The following is a 19,601-nucleotide window of genomic DNA, read 5'->3' on the forward strand; positions in this document are numbered from 1 at the left end:
CATCCCCTCTCTGCTTCCTGATGGGAAATGTGATATTACCAGCAGCCTTACACTTCTGTACCCTTGCCTTCTCTGCCCTAATGAACTGTGTCCCCTAAACTGTGAGCCAATGGACTGTATCCCCTCAAACTGTGAGCCAATGGACTGTATCCCCTCAAACTGTGAGCCAATGGACTGCATCCCCTCAAACTGTGAGCCAATCGACTGTATCCCCCTCAAACTGTGAGCCAATCAACTGCATCCCCTCAAACTGTGAGCCAAATCCCCTCAAACTGTAAGCTGAAAGCTGAAAGAAACCCTTCCTCCCTTAAGTTGCTCTTGTCAGGTATTTTGTCACCGCAATAGCAACATTTAACACAGGTAACTAGTTCTACATGAGCACATTTGAAGGATATGGGCACTATACCACTCCTTCATAGTCAGCAGCTGGTGGAACAAAGGGCGGGGGACAGGATTTTAATTAATAGTCATTATATAATAATATAATATTATTACCGGGCAGCAGGATTTTAATTAATAGTCATTATATAATGACATAATGTTATTAATAGTCACCTGGATTTTTTTATTTTTTTATTTTTTTTAGCTTTGAGAGAAAATGTAGCTTCCTGGGATGATGTGACCTCCTGAGTTACCTACAAGGTTATTACCAAGAGCCTGTCTAAAGCAGGCACCATGGAATCCTGCACCTTATTACATAGCTGGGAGCCTTCTGATAAAAATGCCAATTAAGATAGATATCACACAGCTCCCCTGCAAGACTCAGTGAGTGAGTCCCAGCAAGGCTGAAAAGGCACTTGTTTTTTTGTAGGTGTTCTCTCTATGTAGCTTTGATTGACTTCCAACTCATGGCCAGCCTCATGCCTCAGGGTCCCTGGTGCTGGGGTTACAGACAAGAGTCACCATGCACAGTTCATAAATGTGAAATTTTAATTTCCTTTCACTCTGCAACAGCTCATCCCCTCTTTCCATTTCCTTGAAAGTATTTTATTCAGAACTCCCTCAATTCAATTTAATTCTCTTCACAGAACTTCTTCTAGAGCCTTTGAAACCCTTGACCAATAATAGTTCAATTCAATTTTCAAATTGCTTTTCTATCTGTTATTATCTCTAGTGAATGAATTAAGGGCTTTCTTCACCCATGGATATGTGTAAAACACCTCTGTCAGGTTTTATTGAATTACCTTCTGTAGTCTGCTTATTGAGGTTGAATTAATCCATACATGCATTATAATAACCCCTTTCTATTTCCCCAGGGGGCATAGTTATAAAAATTATGTCTGAAATCCACTTTTCCTTTTCATGTTTGACTCTGTATTTCTAGACATGCTGGAATAAAAACCTCCTATTGCAGCTTTCATATGCTTGCCGCTCTTCCAGATTATAGCTCACAGTTCTCTAGAAGACCCCAGTTCAAAGGTTAAGGCACTATGAAAACACTGTCGCCAGGATACTGGGCCTCTGAGCCTGGAGCAGTCTTGCTCAAGCATTTGCCCAGGGTGGTATACAGGGAACCATTTCCAGGTGTGCTTAGCACTGACAGAGCAGAGATAATGCTGTGGGGGGAGTCCTGGGAACAGACGTTCCACGGAGAGCTGGCTCCTCAGGCCTTTAGGGTCAGGCTCGGCACCCTTTACCTGCTTCAGCTCTCTGTCCATCTTCTTCTGCTGCAGCTGGCCTCGTTTGGAAGCCCGCTCGGCCTCTTCTGTCAGGAGCTGCAGCTTTTGTTCTTTTTGCTCCACGTCTTTTAGGAGCTTCTCCATGCCCGATGTTTTTATGATATCCAGCTGCTGCCGAGTGACAGAGTCTTGAGTCACTCTGTGTTCCAACTCCCTCAGCAGTTGAGCCTGCGGCAAGGGAGGGCCAAGGCAAGAAAGAAGGTAGTCAGCAGCAGGCGACAGAGACAGCTGAGGCTAGGTGACATAGCTCCCATTTCAGCCTGGCTACTTATGCTGTTCTTGGGCTCTGGGGACAACAGCCTGATTATTTGGGCCTGGCCTGGTAAGCAGCAAGACAACTAGGTTCTCGCTTCACCTGGTACTTCCTGGACTGGCACTGCTGCCGTGAATCCCGAGGCATCAGTCAGAGAGATCAGAGCTCACAACAAACAATAATGAAAGCCAGGCTGTGCTGATGCTCTGCAGAATATCGTCAAGTGAAGAAGCTGGATTTGTCAGCATAGCTAATGAACTATCTACCAAATGCTCATATTGAATACAAGCTGTATTTGCATTGCCATAAAGTCTTCCTCATGGGGACCGGCAGTGAGTCCCCCCCCCCGCCTTGCCTGGAGGAGGCAAGGATTCTTCATAGAAACATTAGTGCTGAAGGGTGCTTCTGACGTGGGCTCTGAATTCAGTCTCGAAATATCTGAGGGGAAACCAGATTCTAGGTAGTTAAAGAAAGAAAAACGGAGCTGAGCATGATGACATGAGCCAGCCTGAGCCATAAAGTAAGACCTTGTCTCAACAACAACAAGTAAAAATGGGGGAGAAAAAAGAGGAGGAGAAGGAGGAAGAAGAGGGGGGAGGAGGAGGAGGTGGATTGTGCCAATTTCAAATTTGTTTATATTCCAGCTGAATGAAAATGAGGATATGGCTGCTCCTAGGTATGCTTGAGGAGAAGATTTTTATTATAGATATAAGGGAAAGAAGAGCTGAAGGCATCCGGAAGAGTCCAGAGCAGGGAGAGAAGAAAGTAGACTAGACATGACCAGCAGACTGAACCAGGCTGTGAGAGGAGACAAGGTGGGGAAGAGTGAGAGAGGAAGAGAAGAAAGACGGAGCAAATAGAGAGGGATCAAGGAGAGACAGAGCCAAGTATCCAAGGGAGCATAGAGTATGTAGCCAAAATGGCTGGGTTATATAGGGAAGAAAGAAGCTGGGGGAAGCGGAGGGAAGCTTAGTGGTTGGAGAAGCCTGGAGAGATGGGGAGTGGTGAGAACAACCATGACTCTGTACAGGGAGGGTACTTGAGATGCTAAGCTGGGAGAGCCTGCCTTGATATGTTGACCAGCACCTCAGTTATCCATCTGTCCTGCGTTTCTTTGGGAACTAACTGCAGGTTTCTCTCAAATCATGGTATTCTACATACTAGGAAGCTCTTGTGACTGGTCCACATTGCCACTGTGTCCCTTCTCATGACCACACTCAGGGTGGCTAGCTCTGGGGCTCTAGGTACCTGGGTATCATTCTGCCACCACAGCTTCCTGTTGTCGGTCTGAGCTTTGGTCAGAGCTTGCCTTGCAGCCAGGAGCTGTTGATGAAGCAGAGCCACTTCTTGCTCTGCCATTAGCTTGATTCTTAAGCACTCCTTTTTACTGTGAATACATTCCTGCCAGCGTCGCAAACACAGGGGGAGAGAGAGTGAGCTTCTGCTCGGTGGTTTTAATCTGAAGCCTTAGCTAAGACCTCACCGGACGTCTGAAAAGTGGGCTCTTGACGGTCATTGCTTGTGTGACTCTAGTTATGGGCAGCCCGACAGATCAGAGGAAATCCAGTTTTGAGCTTCTCAAACCACTACCAGTATGTGCTTTGTGTTCAACATGTTTAAAGCAGATTTTCATTTTCCTCAGATTATCAAAGACAAAATACAAAGCCAGTAGCCTCAAGCCTTTAATAAACATGCCCCTTCTGTCTCTTCGCCTTTCTCATGCTCCATTCTTTCATCTCCAAGGCTGGTTGCACCTGTCTGTTTTCTATTTCTCCTAACACTCATAAGGTTGCCTATTCCCAGGAGAGGGGAAAGATCAATCACCAATTGCCAGATTCTTTAGCAAGGCTGGGCCTGCCACCTGCCACCAGTGTGGCAGCTGCAGAAGCACCACAGGGGTGTGTGTGTGTGTGTGTGTGTGTGTGTGTGTGTGTGTGTGCACGCATGGGGGAGGGGTCTTCTCTATTCAACACGTACCTTCTCTGCCCTGCTCAGCTGCCCTCTGAGGCGTGCCTGCTGCACAGCCAGCCGCCAGCGGCCCAGGCTCCGTGCTTTGCATAGTAGAGCAGCCAGGGTGTTGCTATTGTCCTGCTCGGAGGCACACAGCTGCTCCTGCCAAGAAGGCCTACTTTTAGAACAGGCCACTCTTGATCCTTTTCCTAACACCAGAAGCATGCCTTCCAGAAGGACACATTACCACGTGGAGTCCCACCCCAGGACCCCTTTAACATGTCTAACCCCTTCGGAATTCTAAGTGGGTCAGTGGTGGGCTGGGAGCGAGGAAGAAAGGCAGCATGAGTTCACATACTTTGGCTGCGTTCTCTTTTGTTTCTCCGTCAGATCTGGCAGAGCCCCAGGTTTTCTTTAGCTGGTGCACGCTGGCAATGCCTTCAGCCCTCACTTCACCGATGAGCTCACACACTTTCTGGATCAAATTTAACTGACTCTCATCCAGCGTCTCCTGAAAAATTGCAGACTCAGGTCAAGAAGTCCAATGGTTTGAAGGCGTGATGGGCAGGACTGAACGCCCTCCACCCAGACAGTTTTCTTCATGAGTATTACAAGGCAGGCACATTTGAGGTCTTTAGCCAGAAGGCTTCCTCGGTCGTTCACCTACAGGTCCTAGAACAGGCCTTGTTTGTCAACACCTAGCACATTGAGCCAGGACAGTGGGTAGAGCCATGGGAGGTGACAGAGAAAATCTACTGGCTAAATCAGGTTAGTCGGGAAAGGTGGGTTTATGGCTCCCAGGTTGACGAAGAAGCTGATGAATCCTTATTGTTGATGAGCCACTACAGAGGAATTTCATTAAAGATGGATAAGTGAAGACAATGGGCTGGCTGCCTCCTTAGGCTCCAGTGGGAACCTGGGCATGAGACGTTCTGTCCTGAGTGGCTGTGGCTAATGATGACCCAGAACACTTATGTAAGTTATTACTGCAGACTCAGGGCTGAGAGCTGCATTGTGGCTCCTCCCAAACTCATGTATTCAGCTTCTAATTCCTGGAGACATAGGGTCTCTTTCTTAGGAGTGGGTTCCAACCCCAGGAAGACTGTGCCCTAGAAGAGCAGAGAGGGTAACCCTTTTTCTTTCTCTGCAGGGAGGAGGCAGGTCCTGGTCCACTAGGAAGGGAGCAGTCCACCGAGGAGTGGATGCTCATACCCCCAGCTCTGACTCTTGGCTTCCAGAACTGTTAGAACACAAACTGTGCTGTGCTGCTCAGTGTATGGCATTTCATTGTGGCAGCCTCAGTAAACTAAGATGCTTAGAGTCCCAGGGCTGAGAAATGGGCATACGAATGCCCTGCCCATATCTGAGCTACTTCCTCGGAGAGGAAGGCTGGAGAACAGTGCCCAGTTAGAAACTACGGCAGGAAGCCTGGCCAATTGCACTGGTTATCAGTGGGAATATTGCCATTACCTTGGGACCAAGGACTTGGACAGGGATTCCCTACTTCTGTGGGTTTGGTAGAACTCTTTCAGTCTCAGTCTAGGAGGAGTTAAGAGCCTGCCCTTAATCTTCTTATGCCTGCATGTTTGCTCTGGAAAGGTTGGCTTCTGACTTCTCCTGTAGCTCTAGGTCCAGTCCGTTTTGAATTTGGTCTTTTTAAAGATTTGTAAGCATTTATATTTTGCAAGTAAGAAGAACTCTCTAATAGTTCTTGGGAGGCAAAGACAGAGCATTAAGAAGGATCTCCTGTTAAAACAACCCTAAGGTTTGTTCTGGAATTCCCAGGGATGGGAGGGAGATACAGGACCAAGTAGGGCTGGCTCTAGAAGGGTGGAAGGTAAGGGATTGAGTGGGGCTGGCTCTAAAGAGTGTTCAGTGATGCAGAAGTGGGCTGGGGAAGAAAGCTATGCCGTGAGGCATTGTAGGTGTGTACTGAAATCCAAGCTCCTGATGGATCATCTTAGGGTTAGGACATCTGTCTCCCCAATGCCCAAACAGTTCTATACAGTGAGCAGCCTCCACAATGATGTAACGAGGGAGTCCCATCATTTCTCTTTTGAGGGGCTCCGTAGTTGATAGCTTGGTAGCTTCCTAGTTCTAAGTGTAGGGAAGGCAAGGGGTATGTTGAGGGCTAACCAGATCTGGGGAAACTAGTCCAGTTTCCAAAGCTGCCCAGCAAGCTCTCGCAGCTGTCCCCTCCCCTCAAGTACAGCAACTCAGAGGGTGTGTTTTTGTTTTTGTTCTTTTTAACCCACTTGGGTGTCTCCCTCAACGGGAATAGCAGTGGTGGCAGACATTGGTGGGAAGTTGACGTACGAAGCCTCCCCTTTCCAACAGCAGCTAGATGTTGAATAAACAACCCAGTTATCCAAAACTCAGTGTCTATCCTGAGAGCATAGTGACAACTCAGGCTGGTGACATCTCACAGGGTAAATGTGCTCGCCACCATGCCCAATGGCTTAAGTTTGGTCTCAGGAACCCACAGGATGGAAGGAAAGAACTAATTCCTCACATGTGCTGTAGCATGTGCCTACTAACAGAACACACAAATGCAAACAGAACAAAATAAAGTAATGGCAATCTGCTGCTGATTTTCTCCGCAGCAAATCTAGCTGGCCAGGCGTCAGAAGGGAGGCTGAGGCAATAGGATTGGTTTGACTTTGAGGTTGGCATGGACTATGTAGCAAGTTCCAGGGCATCCGGGACTACATAACAAGACCATGATTTAACGAAACAACCTCTCAACCAAATAAAACCTTCCAGCTTAGAATGGGGGGGGGGGTGGGCTCAAGAGTCTCTTGCTACCTCAAAACCCATTCTGCCATGGGTCCCTTGGTATGCAGCCATGGTCTTCCCAAGTCACAGGTGAGAGCTACTTACCTTTATCTGTAAGCAGGTCATAAACAAAGCCTGCACTAATTCTCTGTACTCTTCTTGGACCTCTTTTCTTGTCTGGATTTTCAGATTCAGATTCTCCTCTTCCAGGTCTGTGAGCTGAGCCCTCAGAGCAGTGATTTCCATAATCATGTCATGACTGAGCTCTGCAATCTACAGGAAATGATGCAGAATATATGGCATGAGGTAAGGCTAGCAATGGAGGGATTCCAAGGAGCAGAATCGTCCCACGAAGGCTAGCACAGTCTCCATTTTCAGGCTCATGAAGGCAAACTGCCTACTGGGTAGATGTGCATGGCAGAACCTCAGGTTGGTTCAATAGTCCTCAATAGTCCTTGATAGTCCCCAGCAGTGTCCGACACATCTAACATTCACATTCCTCCCTAGTGGTGAGGTGAAAGGTGCTTGCCTTTCATACAACAGTCTTAGTGAGACAGATGAACGAGCCATAAAGAGCTGGTATTTAGGCCCAGCACTTTTGATAAATCCTGCAACAGTCTCGGCTTCATCACCACACTAGCCTTCCCTTGACCCCTCAACCAAATATTGTTTCATTTCTGAAATACATTCTAACTGGCATCTTAAAAAAAGAAAGAAAGACGCAATGCCCACAAAATTCTGCCAAATAACAGCTCCCCCTCCCCAAAATAATATACAACAGAGTCAACTTAAAAAAAAAAAAACTTAGAAAAAAATGCCCCTTAGAAAGACCATTTACAGAGAGTGAAATTACAGTCCTCAAATGTGCCTGCATGCGTCTTGGTGAACGAGATTTCTGCAGGCAACACAAGCTTCTGGAGGACTGAGAGTGTAGTTACTGACCCACCTGGCCAGCACAGTCTTCGGAGGGAACTTGACTTCTTTGTAGCAAGTCTACCTCCTGAGGAGGAGAAGGCAAATTTCAGTCAACACACATGCAACCCCGTCCAGTCGGTGTCTATGCGGCCTCATTCCAAAACCCTCTGGCCCCTGATCCTGATCTGTCAGTAGCCTGGGCTGTGCTTGGCATCTTGTTCTCTTTCTCCCTCCCTCCCTCCTTCCTTCACTGACTCTCTTTCTCCCTCTCTTCCCCTCCCTCTCTCCCTCTCTCTCTCTCATGTATTCTAGGCTGGCCTTGAACTTAATATATGGCTGAGGGTGACTCTTAACTTTCTCATCTCCCTGCCTCTACCTCCCAACTCCTGAGGTTACAGGGCTGCACCACTATGGGCTGTTAAACGTTAGGGTTTCAAACAACACATCCAAAGATAACATGCAAGCCAGGCACAGTGGAACAGGCTTGTAATCCTGGGGCATGCAGGCCAGCTATGCAAGAAGAATTGGCAAGCTCCAAGTTCTAGTGAGAGAACATATCTCATTTCTGAGAAATGACACCCGCATGAACGTGTATACATGTGTATACATAAATTAACAACAACAGCAACCCACAATATAATTTCCAGGCTTCTACAATGATACAGAGTTCAGCTAAGAGGGAGTTATCAAGTATGGGCAAGATCAGGACTCCCTGATTAATATTTTAATGCATCATATAGTTTTTTGGACAATTTCATATTTTTCCCTTGAGTATAAAATAAAATTAAATGGATCTTCAGAATCAACATGTTTTGAAACAGAATATATAATATGATCCTCTGGGTACTATGACCTAGTTTTAAGGGATCTGACCATTAAAACAGACCTATGATATGAAGATGGAAAAACAGACAGATCGATAGATATACAGAGATAGAGATATATATAGAGAGATGATAGATAGATAGAAAGATAGAGAGAGAGAGACAGAGAGAGACAGAGAGAGAAAGAGAAAGAGGAAGAGGAAGAGAAAGAGGGGGAGAGAGAGAGATTTCCCCCCCTCAAAGGCTCACCCTGTCTTACTTCTGGTAACAACTTCTGTCTTAGGGTTTCCATTGCTATAAACAGACACCATGACCAAGGCAACTCTTATATTGGGACAACATTTAATTGGGGCTGGCTTATAGGTTCTGAGGGTCAGTCCATATCATCATGGTGGAAGTATGGCAGTATCCAGACAGGCATGGTGCTGGAGCAACTATGAGTTTGGCATCTTGTTCAGAAGGCAAACAGGAGAAAACTACATCCTCAGGCAGCTAGGAGGAAGGTCTCAAAGTCTACCTCCATAGTGAGGCACATAGTATCCTCCAATGAGGCCACACTTCCTAATAGTGCCACTCCCTGACCCAAGCATATTCAAACCACCACATTCCACTCCCTGGCCCCCATAGGTTTGTTCAAACAGATGAGTCTATGGGGGCCATACCTAGCCATAGCATAATGAGAAATATATTTACTCCAACTTCGAAAGTCCCTATAGTCTACATCAGTCTGCATAATGCTGTAAGTCCAAAGTTCAAGGTCTCTTCTGAGATTCATCCAATCACTTAACTGTAATCCCCTAAGAAATCAAAATTAAAAAGCAGATCACATACTTCCAACATCATAGGATATACCTTAGCTTTCCAAAACATCATGGTGAGGAAAGACTAAACAAAGCAAGACAGAGACCATCTGGGAAAACTCCAAACCATCAGCATCTCCACGTCCGATGTATCTCCAACTCCTTTCATCTTTATTGACTGCTGTTGGCAAATCTGGTATTCAGAAGCAACAAACTTTGTTCTCTTGGGCTGGTTCCACTCCGTTAGTAGCTTTCCTTGGCAGGTATCCCACAGCTCTGACATTTCTTAATGTCTTGGGGTATCCAAGGCAACTTCAACTTTACGCTTCTTATTTCAGTGTCTGGGTTCCACACATGATCTTCTGGGCTCCTCCAAAGGGCTGGCATCATGTCTCCAGCTCTGCTCTCTGTAGCATTCTAAGCTCAGGTTAATCCACTCCACTGCCACTGCTGTTCTTGGTGGTTATCCCATGGTAATAACATCTCCAATACGCTGGGGTCTTTCCCTGAATCTAGGCTTCACCGATAGACTCTCTTCACGGTGCCATGCCTCAACTTCTTTGCATGACCCCTTCAATCCTGGGCAACTGAGGCTACACTTTCACCAGTGGTCTTCCATAGCCTCTCACTGTGCCAAGCCTCAGCTGCCTCCAAGACCCCTTTAAAAACCAGTACCACCTGATGACAGATTACCAAATCCAGCTGCCAGAGCCAGGTCTGTTTTTGGAGCACAGCTTCTTTGTGCTCTCCGAAAACACTTCCCAGAAGATTTCACCTCAGTGATGCTGGTCTCTTCTTAATCATTGCTAATTTCTTAGCCCTAGCTAACCAGCATCAATTGTCCAAGTAGTCCCTTCTCCTCCTGACTATAAAGCCACATAGCCGAAGTTTCCGAGTTCTGCTGCTTGCTGGAGTTGGAACCTGTCCCCCTTGTTATTATATCATCACCAGCTTTCCAACTCCTTCACTGCCTAAGCTTGTAACTTGCTCTGTAGATTGAACTTGAATTCTGAGATCTGCATGGCTCTGTCTCCTGAATGCTGAGATTAAAGGCTTGTACCATCATGCCTGGACTTAAGCTTTTGTTTACCTAGAACTTGCTTTGTCCCAGGTTGTCTTTGAACTCAGAGATCTGCTTGCTTTGCCTCCTGGGATTAAAGGTATGTACCACCAAGTTTGGGCCTAAGCTTTTCATGGCCTATATTTCTCAAGATCCATATCAAAGGTTGGTGTCATACCATGTCAGGATCTGAATCAAAAGTCTTTAGCCTCAAAATCTGGATCATAGGTGTGACCCCCCATTTCTGGATTGTAGTTCACTCCAAATTAAAAGTCAAAATAAAAACAATAACCCAGTAATAATGCCTAACATAATATAGAACTATTCCTTGTACAACTGTAAACACACAAACAATAAGCTTAGCTGGGTGGGATCTTGCCCCATAGTCACCACCCCCTTAATCTGTTTACCTTTTTGAACACAGGATTCAGTTCCACTGCACTTCCTAGTGCTTTTTTTTTTTTTAATACTTAAACCATTCATTTTGTATTTTTTTTCTTTTTAGCTTACTATGCTTGATTGAAATACACTTCGTGAGAGTAAACCAAAGGACAAAGTTTATGCTGGATGTTTCTGAGACTTCCTATGTCAATGCAATTATTGTGAGTCTCTTCACCTTAATCTCAGACAGACTCTTCAGATAGGGACAAAAAGCAGCCACCTTGCTCACCAAAACATCCTAAGAATGATCTGCACAGTTCAAATCACCCTCAGCACCAATGTCTTCCATATTACTACGAAGATGGCTCAACAAGTCCCATGTAACTTTAATGTTTTCAATGCCCACTCAATGATGGGTTTTAAACACCTTAACCTCCCTTTTAACCCACCACCCACCAGAGGTAGTAGAAAAGAAAGGTTACGGAGGAAGTGGACGTGTTTGGAGCAAATCCTAATTGCATTGTTAGGAAATCAGCAATTCAGTTTACAGGTCAGCAATGCAACTTGCAAATACTTCACAAATATACCAGCAGTCAAGTTCAGTGGAATGGGGATAGAAAACACGAATCAGCAGTGGTGGCACGACCTAGCAGAGACTGCCAGCCCTCAGCCAAATTGGCATTAGTCAACAGGAGGTATTAGGGCCATCAGGCACACCTCTGTGCCTTTCAGTGAATCAAAGATCAGCAAAGACTCAAGACCAAGAAGTGTTGTACAGCTAGCTCTCCAAGCAAGCCCTTTCCACTGCATGTTGAGTCCTATTTATATTCCCTCCAAACATCAAGTGTCCTCCACGGGTCTTGCCTTACCATGTGTCTTGCCTCAGCATGTGAGTCTGACTTAGCAAGACTCCACTTGAGTCTGTCTCAGCTGACATCACTCTGCCAATCAGCCTGAGTCCCCGCAAGCGGCAAGAAGCCTCAGCACACCACCAGAAGCAATTTGGTGTTTCACTCTATGGAGTCAACAACAAATGGAGCTCCGCCACACAATGTAAGGTGGACCAATACATGTGTGTTGTTAGGGAAGAGTCCTTCATCACGTGTCCTTTCACATGCTTGCTTTAGCAGAACATCCTCTCTCCTGTGTCAATGTTCCTTCATGAGTCTGCCTTAGCCTTTAACCTGTGTCTACTTCAGGAAAACACATCTTCACATGTTTGCCCCCTGCAAAACACCGTCCAACACAACTTCAAAGAACCCTTAACTTTTCACTTTAGTCCCACTTAAAGCATTCAATGGCATTCCAAATCCAAAGTTACAAAATCCACATTCTTCCAAACAAAAATATGATCAGGCCTATCACAGCAATACCCTACTCCTGGTACCAACTTTTGTCTTAGTTAGGGTTTCCATTGCTGTGAAGAGACACCATAACCAAGGCAATTATAAAGGACGATGTTTAATTGGTGCTGTCTCCAAGCATATTCACACCCCACCCCACCTCCCTCATTGGTCATGTCTTGTATCCTTGGTAACCTTCTAAAGTCTATATCTCATTGCTGCTAGGGCTGTCACCTTAGTAACTGAGAGTGCCAGGGCCCAAGAAAAGAAACCAATGGACAGAAATGTGGAGGGTACCAATGCTCCCCAGGTTTGGCATAAGAACATCTCAGATTTTCTTTGCCTGGTGACTCTGGTGCCTCCAGGCCCACAAGTTTTCTCCTTTGCACTCCTCTGGGCACCTACCTGCTCCTTCTGGCTAAGCTTCTGCCTGGCATGCTGCAGGATATGCTCATAACACATGGAGTAGGTCTCAAAGTTGCTGCGTTCTCGTGCCATCACATCACAGCCCAAGGAGAGGAGGCAGGCTTCAAGGTGCTCCCTCTGAAAACTGATCTGAAAAGGGAATGGTATGTCTCTCAGCAGCTCCACTGGGGCCTCTGGCAGCCACATTAAGCATGGGCTTGGGGAACATGTTGCTTGGCTCAGAGACACGTTTTCATTTCCTCAACACCAAACCCTTGATTGGCGATGCCTCTCTTAGTTCTGCTTTGCAGAGCCAGGAAATAAAAGAAGAAACGGAAGCTGGTCATGTGTCTCAGCCATTAAGAGTTATAAGCCAGAACCACAAACTATTGGAGTACTAGATTTAGTTCTGCTTTCAAAGAAGATAAACAAGATGGCTGGGTTTGAGCTTATGTCCAGAACCTACTCTGAGTTCTATGGTGAGGTATGGAGACAGAGTGAGAGCAGCTCCCCAGTCAGAGTTCACAGTGTGATCCCCACTTCTTACTTCTCCCCAGAGTTCACAGTGTGATCCCCACTTCTTACTTCTCCCCAGTCGGAGTTCACAGTGTGATCCCCACTTCTTACTTCAGGACCCTCACACACCTGAACAATACTCTTTACCTTGCCCATCCAAATTCCACCTGGCCTTCTCCCTACATGGCTACCTCTTGGTCTCTGCCATACTAGGGCTCTTCATATCATAGGTGAGGTCTATGCTCACTCTGGGGAACACAGGCAGGGACGAGCATGTGTAGATCGGTGGTTCTCAACCTGTGGATTGCAATCCTTCTTCTTCTTCTTCTTCTTCTTCTTCTTCTTCTTCTTCTTCTTCTTCTTCTTCTTCTTTTGTTTTCAAAACAGGGTTTCTCTGTGTAGCCCTGGCTGTCCTGGAACTCACTCCGTAGACCAGGCTGGCCTCGAACTCAGAAATCTGCCTGCCTCTGCCTCCCAAGTACTGGGATTAAAGGCGTGTACCACCACTGCCTATCTTGATTGCAACTCTTTCAACAGGGGCCACCTAAGCCCATCAGAATGCACAGATATTTATAGTATGATTCATAACAGCAAAATTACAGTTACAGAGTAGTAGCAACAAAAACAATTTTATGGTTGGGGGGGCCACCAAACAAGAGGGGCTGTATTAAAGGACCACAGCACTAGGAACATTGCTCTGCTCTACTAGAAACACTGGCCTAGATGGTAGCCTAGGGTTTTGCGTGGACATGTCCCTGTGTCCCAGGGAAAAGGGCAGGCAGTGGGAGGGCCAAACGGGGGCACTTTCTGAAGCATCAGGCATTTTGCTCTGTTCTAAAGCATATGGCTCTCTTCCCTCGACACTTCTGTTAGAAGACTGGGCACACTCTTTGAAGAGGTAGCCATGAAAGGACAGAGGAAAGAAGCCCCTCACAGCAGCTTAGATTTAGGCTCTAGAGAGAACTGAGAGCCAGTCTGGGAAAGGCAGGACCCGTGAGTGAGCCTGTCCTAGTTTTATCCCATTGCTGTGATAAAACACCAATCAAAAGTAACTCTTGGAGGAAAGGAATTCCATGGTTTACACATCTAGGTGACAGTTCAGCATTGAAGGAAGTCAGGGCGGGATGCTGAGCAGGAACTCAATGCAGAACACAGAGAGGAGCAAAGCTTGGCGTTTAAGATCTGGCCCCACTCTCTGGATGGCCTATGCTCCGCTATCATTTTTATGTAACTCAGGATCACCTGCCAAGGGATGGTACTGCCCACAGGCCTAAGTAATGAAGGCAATTCCTCGCTGGAGGGGTCTCTCTTCCCAGGTGATCCTAGTTTGTGTCAACTTGGCAATAAAACCCAGCCATCGCTGTGTCTGAGGGAGCGAGTACAGGTGTGTCCCCGTGTAGGCATCGGTGCCTGTGTGTGTATCTAAGGCTGTGGGAGATCAAGCCCGAGCTGCGATCTGCAATCTCACATGAGCTTTCTCTGTGACAATTTCAGGATGAACCCAGATAGCCCCCTACTTGCAGGCTACATGCTGCAGAAGCCAGGCTATTCTTGGGACCTGTCATGGTCCCCTGGCTCTGATCTGCTTGTTCGAGGCTCAAGACACTGTCCTGTCAGTACAACTTCCTTGCTAAACTGACCTTCAGAGAAAACCTGAAGTGGACTTTTCAAATTGCGGACGAAGTTGGAAAGATGGCGGCTAGGGAGGGGACCTAGCATGGGGGAAGGGCTATGGAAACACATTTGGTATCCCTGCGAGGAGAACAGTCTACAGTTCTAAGCCTTCTGACCTGGGAACACTCCTGTGAATTTATCTTTTATTACAGTTTGGATCTAAAATTGTCCCAAAAGATTGCATGCTAAAGGCTTGGTCAGCTATGGGCTTGGGTGGGGTATAACTGTATTCTGGAGGGTTGAGACGTCATCGGAGTATTGACTCATTGATGATAGCACTATTCTGAATTGATAGAAGTTAGGATGTGGACCTTAGATGGAGGAATAGGTCTCAGGGGCTGTGCCCCTGGAGGAGTCAGTCTTGCCTCAGGCCCCTTATTCTGTCTCTCTGCTTCCTGGTTGGCTTGAGGAGGGCAGCTTTCTCACGCTACGCGCTTCCTCCACATTTCTGTTGTGCCACAGGCCCAAGAGCAACCAAGCCAGCTGATGAGAACCCCTGAAACCAGGAATTAAAAGAAAACCACCACCCCTTCAAGTTACGCTGGGAACTGTGTCACAGTGGAGGCAGGAAAACACAATGAAGGTGTACACAAAGTTTACGTAAACATCTTAATGTGCTGTCTAGTAGGAGAAAAATGAAATCAGCCTCATGCGGCTTATCAGGGAAATGAGTTAAATCTACCTGGTTTATCTATCGGAAGTAATACCAACAACTATGTATAATATAAAGATATTATATATCTATCTCTATACGTACCTATATCACCTCTACCTCTATCTCTACATTTGTACACACACACACACTGTTGTTTATTTTATCTTATGTATTATGTCTGGCCTGTATGTATATACATCACTTGTGTGCCTGGTGCCTGCAAAGGCCAGAAGAAGGTGTTGATCATCTGGAACTGGAGATGCAGGTAGGAGGTTTTAAGCTACCATGAGGATGCTGGAATCAAGCCCAGGCCTTCTAGAAGAGAAACCAGGGCTCTTAACCACTGAGCCATACCTTCAGCCTCATGTAAAGAGATTTAGAAAATATGATCAGCTTCAAAAAAAGCCCACCATTTAAAATAGGTCGTAAAGGAAGGGGCCCATAAGATGGCACAATGGGGAAAGGTGCTGGCTAACAAGCCTGGTGACTTCAACTTGACCCCACAAGTCACACTGTAGAAGGAGAGCGCCAACTCCCTCAAGGTGTCTTCTGACCTCTGCATATGTGCTGTGGTGCACATGTGCACGCACACGCACACACACACTAAACAAACAAACTGTGCACGCGCACACACAAACACACACACACACTACACAGACAAACTGTGCACACGCACACACACACACACTAAACAAACAAACTGTGCACGCGCACACACAAACACACACACACTACACAAACTAATAACATAAAAATGACTCAGTAAATAAACAATGTAAAAATGTCACACAAGATAATGTTATTTTATGAAGCACACTAGTGGAAAACAGTAAAGTTTAAAAAGAATAAAAAAGAGAGATTACTGGTAAGTGGTAAAATGATGAGCCTGTGTTCTACAGGATCATATTTCTATTTTCTTTTTTAGACTTTATTCTTATTTTCACGAGAATGAGTGTCTTGCTAGCATGCATGCATGTGCGCTATTTGTGTGCCTGGTGCCAAAAGAGAGTGCTAGATCCCCTGGAAGAGTTACAGATGGTTGTGACCTACCAGATAGGGCTGGGAATCGAACATGGGACCTACGGAAAAGAAGTCAGTGCTCTTAACCGCTGAGCCATTTCACCAGCCCATAGTTCTATTTTCTGATAATTTTACATGAAGGATACATACTAAAAGTTATGTTTTCAGAAAGTCATCGATTGTATCAGCCTGACAGGATGTAATGAAGATTGATCCATGGAACTTCTGCTCATGAGAGGAACCAACCACCAGCAGGCAAAAGACCAGAGTCCTAGGATTCATTTTCCAGGGTCCCCCTTAGATAAGGGCCCCTTCGGTGGGTGAGGTAAGGCAGGTCGTCCTGCCCCTGCCTCCCTCTGAACCTTTGGACAGTGATCACCGGGAAGCTATTGATGCAACGCCAGGGATGTGGGAGCTCTTTTTGGAAAGGGCTTAGTAAAAGCAAAGGGAACTTTCTGGTTTGACTCTGTTGAAAGCAGGAAGCCATGAGAAGTCATAGCCAGGGTGGTTAGTGAGGGTGGGGTGTGGCCAGTGACCTCACCTCAGGCCACGCTGGAAGCCCTCCCCAATGACTCATCCCTTACTGGCCAGGCAATCTTTCCTGGAGTGAGCACAAGTCAACAAGGCCTCCATTGACTTTATAAGCAATCACCTCTCACATTAACTTCCTGCCACCAGAGCCCCTGAAGATGTGGGCTGGCAGAAGGTAATTCTCGTGGCCCTCTGCCATGGGCCTCCTCAGCAGCGGGGGTTTTCCTGAGCAGGAGTAGGGAGCCCCTGGAGCATCTGGATGAATTGTGGAGGTGGGAGGTTGCCAGAGCTCTACGCTTAAACACTTGCCCAGAGGAGCTGGAGGAGGCTCCACAGAGGCAACAGCCGTTGGGCAGAAAGATCCACTCCAGGAGCCGGGAGCTCTCTGCTCAAGCATGGAGCTCCATGAGGGTCTAAGACTGGTGCGGAGGACGCTGTATTCTCACATGAGGAGCTCCGTGAGGGTCTAAGACTGGTGCGGAGGACACTGTATTCTCAAGAGCGGAGCTCTGTGAGGGTCTGGTGCGGACGACGCTGTATTCTCATGTGGGGAGGGGTGTGTGTCTGAACTGGGCCCCCATGATGTGGCTGGCGGGTGAGGGAGAAAGGCTTCAGGTGTCCTTTATACACTTCCCTCAGCTTTCCTGAGCATACAAAGCTTCTTGTAGAGCAGACGCTCAACCCTGGGTTTCCTGCTGGCACTCCCATAGACTCCCACCTGCACTGCTACCTTTCAGGGTCACTGCAAAGGTCCCTCCTGCCTGTATAAAGAGGTAGCTAGACCAGGTTTCACCCTCCCACTTCCCCCACACTGGCCCAGATTTTCCCACTAAGCACCACTACTTTCCTCGGGACTGGTTCCACCTGAGCCTGACTATGCTGACAGTGTTGGCTGTGGGAAGAGAACATTGCTGTACACACTGATTCCAGCGAAAGCCAGTCTTGGGTGAGGTTTGCCGGGTGCCAGGGCTTATTATGTGCCCCATGGCTTTATAGGTGTGTGCCACCACACCAACGCCATTTGTTTAGTATCAGGCACAAAGTATTTTGGAGGTTTCTGAAACATCACTTCTGTTGATGCATTCCTATTGACTCCGAGGCTGAGTGCCAAGGGTTGTGCGCAGGGACACTCAGAACCTAGCCCTGTCCCCTGCTCCAATGCGCCTCCCCTCCCCCATCCCCACTCCTCACCCACACCCTGCTGTCTGTGCCTTCCTTCCCCTGCCTGTCTTCACACTGCCAGCTCCTCCTTGTGCTTCAAGATGTGGCCCCAACAACACCTCTACCAGGCCTTCATGTGCCCTTTCCCCATAAACAAACAAACAAACAAACAAACAAATAAATGGACTTTTTTTTTTTTTCTTTTGAGACAGGGTTTCTCTGTGTAGCCCTGGCTGTTCTGGAACTCACTCTGTAGACCAGGCTGGCCTCAAACTCAGAAATCCGCCTGCCTCTGCCTCCCAAGTGCCGGGATTAAAGGCTTGCGCCACCACCGTCCGGCATAAAAGGACTATTTTCAAAAATCTTCTTTTTAATAGACTCCGCTCTGTCTCAAGGGGAAAAATATTAGCACAGGTGATGGATGGAGACTGGTTTTCTAGAAACTGGGAAGAGACTAGACCCCGACAGGAGCTCTTAAAGAAAGATTGCCAGGTTGACCTGATTTTCTCAGGAAATAGAGCAGACAGCACCCCTGGCTTGCAGCCGGATGCTCAAAAAGTGGGCTGGAAGAACACAGCTTCGTGGCAGAACAACTGTGTGTTTCTGGCCCACGCCCATGGCAGCTGCACAGCCTGGGAGGTCTAGTGTGGCCGCTTGGGGACTTGGGACCTGTTCTGACTTCACAGCTACGAATGACTTAAATAAGGATTCTCAGAGCTCAGAGCATCAAGAGGCCAAAGAATGGACCAAACTGACCGAGAAGACAGATGGTGGGGCAGTGCAGTGTCGTAGGACAACACGCGAGCTTCAGGGTACAGCCCACTGCGTCAGTGTGATGTGGCTGCCCAACCCAGCACACTTCCAGGCAGTAATCCAAGAGAAACATCGAGGCCAAGGTCACCCTGAGCTGAGCACACAACCTAGGATTTAAAGGAGACTGGCCAGGACTGCAAGTGTGCGGCTATTGAACAGCAGAAAGGAACAGCAGTGGCTTGTGCAGGGGAGGGCTGGGAGGCTGAGGACCCCCCCCCCCACTGTCCAGCCCACTGTGCATGGAATAAAACCATAAAGGGGCCCAGGAAAGCTCTGCTCCCTGGTCTGCATGCTCTGGTGGGGCCACACCTTCTGAGGAGGGTCCTGACAGATATGCAGCCCACCACCCCACAGAGCATCCACTTAGACTTGTCTTCTACCCACCACAGCAATGGCTCCAATGGGACTGGGATATGGGAAGGCTCTCTGTCAGGGGAAGACTAAATACCACTTAGTAACAGCTGAGCAAACACAAGTCGCCTGGGGCTGGGGCAGTTTGGTTGAGTGAGCTCTTGGATCCTGCAGGTGAGTAGAGAGAGGTTGGTGTCCTGCCAGGCACCAGCTTGGGAGGAGCCAAGCGTTACCAGGGGCTCCAAGCTCTTCCTGAGTTGCTGATATACCAGATCGGCCCTGCCTTCAAATCCTACATTTCCTTTCTACAAGATGTTATCCTTAGCTGGGTGTGGTGACACACACCTGTGACCTAGCAACTGGGAAGCGGAGGCAGGAGGATGGCAGAGTTGGAGGCCTCCAAGTGAAAACAACATTCTGTCCCCTGCCAAAAATCAAAGATCCTTGTCCTCAGTGATAGGCTGATTAACAGGGTGCAACGCGCTCGCATGTGTG

At 47.3% G+C, this 19,601-nt stretch overlaps 1 protein-coding gene across 1 annotated transcript in view; it reads right to left on the minus strand.

Annotated features, from left to right (window-relative positions):
* The window catches only part of LOC116075167, a 156,191-nt gene that overhangs the window by 12,090 nt on the left and 124,500 nt on the right, over window positions 1–19,601 (minus strand). Inside the window, exons 37-43 of the mRNA XM_031348191.1 lie at window positions 12,386–12,535; window positions 7,604–7,657; window positions 6,763–6,930; window positions 4,241–4,393; window positions 3,910–4,044; window positions 3,181–3,333; window positions 1,638–1,847 (exon numbers count right to left, since the gene is read on the minus strand). Coding sequence (XP_031204051.1) covers window positions 1,638–1,847; window positions 3,181–3,333; window positions 3,910–4,044; window positions 4,241–4,393; window positions 6,763–6,930; window positions 7,604–7,657; window positions 12,386–12,535 — 1,023 coding nt within the window. The remainder of the gene's footprint in view (window positions 1–1,637; window positions 1,848–3,180; window positions 3,334–3,909; window positions 4,045–4,240; window positions 4,394–6,762; window positions 6,931–7,603; window positions 7,658–12,385; window positions 12,536–19,601) is intronic.

The sequence above is a fragment of the Mastomys coucha genome, unplaced genomic scaffold, assembly GCF_008632895.1.
Source record: "Mastomys coucha isolate ucsf_1 unplaced genomic scaffold, UCSF_Mcou_1 pScaffold3, whole genome shotgun sequence".
Lineage (NCBI taxonomy): Eukaryota > Metazoa > Chordata > Mammalia > Rodentia > Muridae > Mastomys > Mastomys coucha.